The sequence below is a fragment of the Trachymyrmex septentrionalis genome, unplaced genomic scaffold (assembly GCF_001594115.1).
Source record: "Trachymyrmex septentrionalis isolate Tsep2-gDNA-1 unplaced genomic scaffold, Tsep1.0 scaffold143, whole genome shotgun sequence".
NCBI classification, from domain to species: domain Eukaryota; kingdom Metazoa; phylum Arthropoda; class Insecta; order Hymenoptera; family Formicidae; genus Trachymyrmex; species Trachymyrmex septentrionalis.
Genome location: NW_017304576.1, coordinates 134,598 through 145,061, shown reverse-complemented (window position 1 = coordinate 145,061; position 10,464 = coordinate 134,598). Strand labels below are relative to the sequence as shown.

At 37.1% G+C, this 10,464-nt stretch overlaps 1 protein-coding gene and 1 long non-coding RNA gene across 2 annotated transcripts in view; one reads left to right on the top strand and one right to left on the bottom strand.

The window, feature by feature from the left end:
* The window catches only part of LOC108745667, a 3,269-nt gene extending 2,325 nt beyond the window's left edge, over window positions 1-944 (top strand). Inside the window, exon 3 of the long non-coding RNA XR_001939111.1 lies at window positions 294-944. This is a non-coding gene — a long non-coding RNA (uncharacterized LOC108745667). The remainder of the gene's footprint in view (window positions 1-293) is intronic.
* An 8,419-nt stretch (window positions 945-9,363) lies between these two features.
* Window positions 9,364-10,464, bottom strand: part of LOC108745666 (mitotic spindle assembly checkpoint protein MAD1) — a 3,784-nt gene continuing 2,683 nt past the window's right edge. The window contains exons 6-7 of the mRNA XM_018481963.1: window positions 9,803-10,101; window positions 9,364-9,716 (exon numbers count right to left, since the gene is read on the bottom strand). Of these exons, the coding sequence (XP_018337465.1) occupies window positions 9,364-9,716; window positions 9,803-10,101 (652 nt within the window). The remainder of the gene's footprint in view (window positions 9,717-9,802; window positions 10,102-10,464) is intronic.

The window sequence follows — 10,464 nt, the reverse complement described above, 5'->3', positions numbered from 1 at the left end:
ATATATATATTAAATAAATATTAAAGAAAAACATCACAAGTAATATATTTGCTTCTGAATATTTTGACTTTTTCTTCAATGTATTATACTTTATCAAAATTATTCTTTCCGTGTATGGATACCAATACCGCAGAAATTAAATGCAATATAACATTATAGCCTCTCCATGTGTCCGAGAAAGATATATTGATATGACAGAGCTACAGAAATAATCATAGATCGAGCGGTCACTCGCACTGACGCACCTTCTGTGATGCAGTTTCTCACTCCCGGTTTTTTCCCCTTTTTTCCAGCTGGCGGAGGTAGAAAGTGGAAGACGTGCGGCGGCGAGGAACGAGGGTTAATTTCCTATACTGGACGTATCCACCGGCAAAAGTGCCTGGGTTTTCCTTCCAAGTGTTTCCACCCCGTCGTCTCGCATCATCGCCACTGCATCTTGCCCATTCTTCTCGCTTCATCGCCTCGCACGAACGCATCGTTCATCCCGATCGCCTGCGATTCCCTCTGGGGGTTTACGTATGCCGGACGCAGTTCGGCACCGATTCATCAAAAGGACCTCCTACCCGTTTTTCGCCATTTAAGAAAAGAGCCGCCGGTCTCTCCCCGGCAAAAAGGAAGACGGCGATGTCGTTAGAGGCAGACTTGCCTTCATGAACGGAAGGATCGCGAAACGATCGGGACGCGAAGGGAGAAGATATCCCCCATCCCTTCTAATAGAGGTGTGCTCGAGAGGGCATCCGGAGATTGGAGCTTGCCAGTGAGCCAACTATCGTTTCCGCGCGTCTCATCCTCGCCGTATCTGCGACGACGACGACGACGACGACGACGACGACGACGACGACGACGAACGCTGCGGCCGAATTGTCCGCAGAAAATTGTCTGTCGGATGTTAGATGCCAGCAGCGGAAGTTTCTTAGTGGCCGTTACGAAGAAACGTAACATACTCGCGGCAATGATGAGTGGACACGTCCGATACGAAGTACGATTGTACGATCTAGAAATACGTTCCCCATCGTTACCATCTTACGTTTACCTGATGTCAGCAGTATAAGATAAAAGTATCTAATATATATTAGATACTTTTTATATACAATATATTTTGTATATTTTAAAGGTTTATCATAAAAGCAAAAAAGTTTTTAATTAAATTTTCAGAGCATAAAAAAACTTTTCATTTTCAAACTGTTCATTATGTATAAGTATGGTCCGCGTTTTTCTTCGAATATATAATAAGTAAAAAAATTAAGTTTCAGACTCTAACATTTTGAGGGTCCATTTAAAAAAATAAAGAATCTTTGGATCTGTTTTCACTACTTTGATTACTATTTTATTATTACCTTTACACACACACACACACACACACACACACACACACACACACATTTATTCTACAATATTTTATAATTATCTTTTTTTATAACATTAATATTTAATGATAAAGCTAAAGAAGAAAATATTATTTAAAATATAAAGCAACAATTTTCCATTTTTTATTTACAAAGTTTTACAAATTGCTTTTAACAGAAATATCCTTTACAAATGTTATGCTCTTATATTTCACATTTTTCGTTTAAAATTGTCCATCTTTCAATATTAAATTTTTTTTGGTCAGTATTATATTTCTATAAAGAATTTAACTATTACCTTTTTCTTATTAAGAAATGCAAGTTTTTTTTATATACATATATATACAGGTATATATATATATATATATCAAATTACATTTTTAGATTAAAAGCACTGTTGTTCAATGTATTTAATACTATAAATAAGTATCTAATTAATTACTGTCTTTCAATATTAAATTAGCCAGTGTTATGTAGACCAATATTATGTAGACTAGTATTATGTAGGACTAATATATATATTTTAAATTGACAGACTTATATAAGGAATGTACAAATATCTATAAAGACACAATTATCGATCACAAACATCAAGTATCTAAATATCAAGCTTATCTGGATTTGAATGATGGATGCATATTGATGCGTTATTATTCCCATTTTTCTCCCGTTATTTCCCAGGTATATCAGACTTTACGTCGCGATAGGACACGCTTAATAGTTAAACGTTTGCGATAGGACCAAGTGGACTTGCCTTTGTAGAAAGTATCGATTGTCATCCGCCGACGCGAGGACATTCGAGGAACAATCGTCCAAGAGTAGTCAGCGAAACTTCTTTTCCACCCGGCTATTCCCTAGTGTCTTCCGTACATATTGTCAGTTTCACTGTCAGTGCTTGCTGCTTGTAGACTCTGTAATTTCCGGCTGCCACTCGGCCTGTTCTTATTTCCCGTCACGTTCGCCACCCGCGCCGGCCCGCTCCGCTTTTCTCGCCACGATAGCGGCGACGGCGGCAGTGGCGGCGCGGCGTCCGTCTCGTCCTTCAGGTGTAATGGAGCTGAGAAACAGATAATTACAACCCTCTGACCATCCCACGCTTGGTCTAGCCGGGGCGTCAGCCTTTTATTTCGGTCCCTGACCTCGCCCTGTCCGTTCGCCCGACCTCCTCTCCAAGATTTAAAGTGCGGATTCGTATTCATTCGCTAGCTTAGCGCTAATATTTCTTCGTTACTCGCTCTCGTGTGCTCGCTCGCAACCGGGGGGATGAAAGGCCGAATGAAGCAAAATTCACCGAGGTGAAATTTCCTACCATACGCGTCACTCGCGGCGGTTTCCCTATTCCGGCGAATCCGGGCGATTAATCGTAATTTCAGATTCGCCAAAGGCCTCGAAATTAAATTTGCGGCCCGCGACGGGAATGTGGAAATGGCGAGGCTCTCAAAATTGCGACTTGTAATTAAAAATTTAAATTACAGCAACATATCCGTTTGCGCATGTTACGCATGCCTCTCCTTTTCCATGAATTAAAAGGCCTTGAAAAGAGAATGAAGCGCACGTTGAAAAAAAAAAAAAAAGAAAAAAGAAAAAAGCGAATGTTATTAAGCCTGTGTATACACGTTATAACACAAGCGAAAATATCTTTCGCACAATTTCTGTCGCTTAAAAGCACGCGCGAGTGCACCTGAAAAGTTTTCACCGGGGTTATTGCCATAACGATTTTGAAAATTAAAGTGATTTGCTGCCTCCTCGTGCCTGCCGTGCTCCTTACTAGCTTTTTCCTCTTTAGCTGGTACTTTAGGTGTAATAGAGCCGAGAAATAGATAATTATCCTTCTCTGACCTACTTCGCGTTCGTATCCTACGTCTTCTCAGCTTTCTCGCTGAGTCTTAAGCGATCATCTCGCCAAGTTCTTCAGCATCGCGCAATGTTGAAAATATCATTCCGCCATAAAAAGCCTCGTATATCCTAAATATGCCAGAAAGATGAATTACGACAGCGTGATTAGTTATACTGAATGTATGAATATCTATCTTTATACTAATTAAATGTCGTATTTCCTTTACATTTCCTGCACGTATTAAAATTGTTTTTCCAACTTCCACGCGGAAAGAACGATTTTACTGAAATATCTAAAAAAAATTTAGCTACAGTTGTAGCTCTGAAAATAATTTTGTTGGACCATCAAAATAATTATGTAGAAAATTCAAGCATGATAAGTAAATGCTGCAAAAAATTTTATGTATTCTAACTTTGAGTGTCCCACATAATTATTTTAATATAAACAAAATTATTTCTAGATCTATATCTAACCAAATTTTTAAAACTTCAGCAAAACTGTTCTTTCCGTACATGCTTTATTAAGAAGTGTAGCGCAGCGAACTACTTCATAATTTCACAGTCTGGGGTCGTCCATTTGTCTGTACATCCAATTATCCGTCTGCAAAAAAAGCTTAACTTTTCCAAATTTTATTTTTGTTACATGTCTATAAAGGATTTTAATTTCACCGAAATAAAGTATGAGTCAAATAAATGGACCACAATGGGATAAAAAGTCAAAATTAATGAGATTTTTAACAATACAGGGCATATCAAACTTAACTTTTTACCATATTAATTTCGATTTCATTTTCAACCAAGTTCTTCGATCTCAGTTACAGATTTTCCGCTGCATTTAGTTATACCCATCGCAAAGGGTTTATTTCTTTTTTTAATTCACGCATTTTTTTCATAATAACAATGTTATTGTATGTAAAGTAAGTCTCTTATAATTACATTATTACTTTGTAGGACGGCTGGTAGGATTAGATTCTCCTATAGAGAAATTTCTGCTGCAGTTACGAGTAATCGTCACAAATGAAATTGATTGTAAACTCAAATTAGCGAAGTTTGATAGCAATTGCTACTTTTAGTAATATTAAGAGATTAATCGTGCCGTATCAGTAGAAGCAAATCGAATCGTCCGAAAATGATTCCGTGGAAGAACGCGAAACGTACCTCCGGCGCGGCGGCGGGAGGCAACCCCTTGCATTATTCTACCGCTGCACCGATGTATTCAACCCTTTCGCCACAAGGTCCACGACTGTTCCTCACGAGGTATCTACGGAGGTGACACTGCCGATATAGCTGGAGAATCTCCTTCGCAACTCTGATCGACAAAGTTCCTTCTGGCAGTGCCTCTGGCACACCGACGCGAAAGTTAGCACGGAGTCTACCGGTATTTCCTTCTTCCGCTCCTGCGACTCTCTCCTTTCGCCTTCTGTTTCTCTTCATCCCCCGCATCCCGTACACGTTACACACACGATCTGCCCCATCCTCAGAGAGTGCTCTCTCGCTCTCACGTCCCTCCCTCGGCCACCCTGGGAGACGGAGACACGAGCAAGTTTCACGAAGATGGGCCAACTTTGATAAGATACCGGTTTACCTCTACATCCCGATTGATTATCTTTCTCTGCGGTGTCTTCACCACGATGACGGATCCTCGTACGCGGTACCTATGTATATCGTAGGCTTTTTGCGCGGTCGAAGAACGATCTCGAGGATCCACTAAAGCGACACGCGCGAGATCGAGAGAGCATCGTGCGAAACTTGATTTCGTGAGATCACGGTAGATATATCTTTGCTGAGCCCGCAGGGCAAAATCTATGCGGCTCGGGGGATCGACTTGAGAGTAAATGAAATTCACGTAAAATCAATTCTTCTTAAGTGATCAAAGATTGTGTTGAAACCGATATAATAATTTTGGCCAGTGTGAATTCTCTTGATGATCTCTTGATGTGCTGAAGGCTGGCGACAAAATAATCTCTTTGTTAACCCTCTGAAGCTAGATCTTCAAAATCTGTAACACAGTTACTTACAGATGCTGTGTCTGGGAGATTAATTTAATTTACATTAACTAAAAAGCATTACTTAATTTCAAAAAGTATAAAATAGCATAAATATGAAAAACAATAAACACTAATTATAAATTTATTTTAATCTTTTTTGTGGACATTTGAGATCATCCCTTTTTGTTTTGTAAACTGCTCGTTCGGTGTTTATGTTTGATCTATATGAGATAATTTGAGTTGCGTTATTTACTGCAAGTATTAAAAATCTGTATACATAACGTGAATTATAGTTTATCAGTACTCGCAGTAAATAACGAAAAGTAGCCTTGATGTAGCTTTATCGAATCTGAGGACAAAAATAAAAAAATTCAAAATGGTAGCTTCAATATAGCGGACGAAATTTAAAAAAATAATTTATATATTTAAATTTAGTTGGAGAACTATAAAGACGAGACAAATCATATTAAAGAATTTTACAACACTTGTAAAGCTGCTTCTTCTGCTGAACGCAGCCAATTTGATTATCATAAAGTTTGATTTTAGAGAATTTTAAATTGCGAAGTAACATCAAGTTTCCAGTTTCGCTTCATTTAAAGCTCATCAGTACAACATAAACAGTTAGTTTACCGATTTCCAAACTGACTTTCCAAACTTTGATTACAAACCCTGTGATACTAGATGCTCCTTCATTGAAGATTACTATTCTGTTTAAAAATTTATCATTTTCAGGTTATATTCGAATTCAGCGAAAGAATTATTTTCTAAAATTTCACGATAATTAGATTATTGTTTTGAAATTTAAATTTTAAAAGTCTGAAGTCAGAATCGAATTCAGATCAAAATCCCTTAGAAAACGAGATCTTCTATAATTAAGTTACTTTGTTAAAAAGCTTCGGTCTTCAAAAGATTAATAATAATAATTCAAATTTGCAATGTGAAGAATATAATTATTATACATTCAAACTCATACGCACGCACGCACAGTACTAATAACTTAAAACCAAATTTTATGATAATCCGGTCGATTATATTAGATTAAGTAAAAAGTCATCGCGTTTTTTTAAAAGACATCTATCAGTAAAAACCGCAATTACTTTCTTACCAACAATATAAATATATCTTGATAGAGTAAAGTTTCAGCTTTAAAAATCTCTTTTTTAAATTATACGATACGACAATTTTTAATGGAGTTATGAGCAATTAAAGTCAAAATAATTCTTTTATTTAATCCGCGATAACTCAGTAATCAAAAGTCGTAGGAATATTAAAAAAAAACGATTTTGTAGGGAAAGTATCAAGCTTTCACGATAGGTAATCGAAAATTTTCTCAAATTCGTTTTGGACACGTTACAAATCCACAAAGTGAGAAGAAAATTTTTCGTCTTTTTCAGCTCGTAGTTTTTGGTATGTAAAAATTATCAAACTCATATAAACTTAAAAAATGTGATAAGCTTTTAAAAGTAGAGATTTCAAGCTTTAAAACCCTTTTTTTAAATTTGAATTTCATTCATTATTGACGAAGATATTGTATATACAACTTTGAGCTAAAAAATACGCGATGACTTTTTACTCAACCTAATATTATCTGAAATTTGAATTTTAGAAGTCTGAGGCTAGAATCAAATTCAACAATCTTAAAAATCCTTAGAAAACGAGACCTTCTATGAGTTACTTTGTTGAGAAAGCTCCGATCCTTAAAGAGTTAATAACAATAACTCAAATTTGCAAATGTAATATAACTAAATGGATCCAATAGATCGGAGATTTAACTTGATAACAGAAAAATGCGACGAATTAAGATATTTTGTAAAAATACGTTTTATAATCGAAATTTTACTAGATAAGTTTCTACAATCATCTCGTTTTACATTTGCAGTTGTATAATCCTTGCAGCTTTTGACGTGCGCTTAAGCGGAAGCTAGAAGATATTCTCGTGCTCAATACCGAAAAGATCGCTTTGATCTCGGTGGGATCGGTTGAGCTCGTCTCATCTACTCAGAAGAAATAGACGTTCCATTCGGAAAGCCGCCACACGCTTTCGGAGAGAGCAACCCGAAACCGCGACGCTCTATATGCCGGCGCTCTCGTGTAAATAATGTCTGATCAAAGTTAGCCCCAGGCGAGATCAAAGCGGGACAAGCGCATTTCACACCGATGGAAACGATCACCGATCGTCGATAGATGCAGTTCTCTCGCGTGAGGCCTCATTAGAATCAATTTCCGTATGCGATATCTCTGCGGCATGTGTTGCGGCTCCGCGGCATTAATCATACACCTTCACGTGGCCCCCGGTCCAATGTCGATATTTCCCGGTGGCACCCTCAGGGCACTTAAACCATCACCGTCAATACATCCGATGCGCTTTGTAATGCGTCGATCCGGGAAAGAACGACTGCAAGCTTCTCTCTCTCCCTCTCTCCCTCCCTCCCTCTCTCACTCTCTCTCTCTTCTTCCCTTTCTCTCTCTCTCTCTCCCTCCCTCCCCCCCCTCTCTCTCTCTCTTCTTCCCTTTCTCTCTCTCTCTCCCTCCCTCCCCCCCTCTCTCTCTCTCTCTTTCTCTCTGTCTCTCTCAATGATGTTAACAGATAATCTTCTTCTTCGATAAACCCGCCCATTGCTTCATCCCCATTGTGGAGAAACACCCTTGCGTTGATTCTGGATTGATAATCAGCAGCGGCTGCGGCTGGTGGCATGAAGCGAGATGCACGTAGACGAGAACGTAGACGAGACCATAGACAAGGATGAAGATGGGTCTGCGAGGTACGAGGGCGGCACGTATGCGAGGGAGAGCGCAGGATGAGTTTGCGATTAAACGCGATTATAATTAAGGATAATGGAGTTTCAGCTCGGGAGTTCCCGTTGACTCGAGTCCCTTCGCAGCTGGCACCGTTATATCAAGTTCTCGTCGTCAGCTCCAATACAGACGACCGTTCTTCTCCCTCCCCTCCTCTCTCTCTCTCTCTCTCTCTCTCTCTCTCTCTATTTATCTTTCTCTGGCTATCTATCTCTCTTCCTTTTCGTTACCACGAAATGCTTTTGGTCAACCAGATACACACACACGCGCGCGCGTGCGCACGCACACACATTTACACATACACATTTACATATAAACAAACGCTACTTTTTAGAAATGTGTGAGGGTACATTTGTTCACATATAATAGACGAATCCATATACTGGCTCATTCACTAATGAACACCATCACAGTTTCTTCGCCGAACAAAGCAATGGGAATCGTTCTTCTGGGACAGGCCTCCCTTTTCTAGGCACGTAGAGCCTGAGTCTGAGACGGTAACGTCTCCCGCGAGACGATCGCCGATGGCCCGACGCGATTTTCAATTTCGACATCCTCTCGTAAGATTTTTATGCGTGATAAGAGTTCAGTGAGTCTTCTCGATGTGTGCTTTTACCAAAGAATCATGGAGAAATAACAAATCATATAATAAAAATTGACGATATAAAAACATATTTAGTAGTAGCCAACAAAAATTTCATATAATTGAGTTTTAACAACTCCATTTGATAACTTCATTTAGAGATCTGATTTTTTATTCTACATAAGATAGAAAGAAACATTTTCATTTCAATATCTGCTGATGCATTTCTATCAATTTTAAAAAATTAGTTAACAATATAAATTGTTGTTAATTTTGTATAAAGTTTCAAATTTTATCTTAAATATTTTTATAATTTTATGGAATGTGTATGTAGATTATTCCACAGAAGAGAGACGTTTATTACATCCGAGAGATATAAATATTTTATATACGTATATTAACATTCTGTTGCAAATTATAACATAATATTTAATTGATTTTATCATATATTTTCTTATTAATCTTTATAATTAATTAAGTAGAAATTTCAGATGAAAGAACCTATTCGAAACTATTATGACAGATTATTTCTCGTAGCAACTGAAGATAGGAAAGATATATTATCAACATAAGATAGAATAGATTCATGAAATAATAAATTAACGATTGTGAAAATTATTGTTATATCATTTATGAAGTAATTAATTTGAAATAAAAACGTAATAAATTAAATGTATGAATAAATGCAGCTTTTGTATAGATAGAATTATAGAAATTTATTATTTACTGTATATATTTATTATCTATTGTATATGAAGCCTACTAAAGCTTAATAAATAGTAATATTAGTTTTATTTATAAACATGAAACAATATTATATTATGACATTTGTCACTGTTTGCTGGCTAAACAGATCAGATTGTACAGCATTAAGAAACATAGGAACACTACGCTGTTTTTGCAAATATTGTTCAATCAAACTGCCTAAATTCGCAGAAAAAGCAGTTTCCAACATATCTACACCCTCTTCACCTACGTGGAAAAACAGGAAATCATCTGGCGACTCTGCATATTGACTCGACAGCTTGTAGCAACCTTCCTTTGTTCGGTCCACTCTCCAACCGAATAACTGATAGCACGCTTGGCGGTACTCTTGTGAGGATGCTTTGAAAGCTTCCTTCAAACGCGCTATCTTTATTTCATGCGTTTGCTTCAACTCCGCGATTTCTGTATTAAAAAAAAATAAAAATGTATTACTTCGTATAATGAAAAATAAAAATATGCTTTATTATGCTTTAATTAAGTTTATCTACCTTGCGTCTGTAACGATGAAACAGTTGTGCCATAATTTCCCGACGCCACTTTAGCACGAAGTTCTTCCACTTCTCGTAACAGAGCCGCTTGTTTTTCCTGTGCTTGCTTCTCCGCCATCGATGCGGGATTCATCGTGAAATGTAGAATTCGGGCGTTGCAGTTAAAATCACCCTTTAACATGCGGTGTTCAAGCTCGCCTCTCAGTTGTTCGATCTCTTCTTTCAATTTATTGCATTCGTTCTTCTGAGTGCCAGTCTCGGCCGTTTGAAGATCCATTTCCAATTTACTGACTAAATCCCTAAGAAAATTTTAAATATTTTCATGAAATAATTTAATTTTACTAAAGAGTTGCATACAGGGTGCTCTGGAAGTCGTGACGATACAACCAAGAAGGAAATTATTCCTCATATAAAAGTCGAAAATATAGAATAAAATATTTTCGCTTAAAGCTATTTAAAAAAAAAAATAAAGTTTGAATATTTGTTAAGTACGTTTGCATTTGACTAGTCACATGCTTCGTTCATCCAATCTAATTATTTACGGCTATTTTTATATCGGTCTAAATTTGATAATTTGGTATAGTTTGTAATAATGTAATAATGTAATAATGTAAGTTTCTAATATATTTATTTTGTTAATTGAAAATATCTCTCTTTCTCTC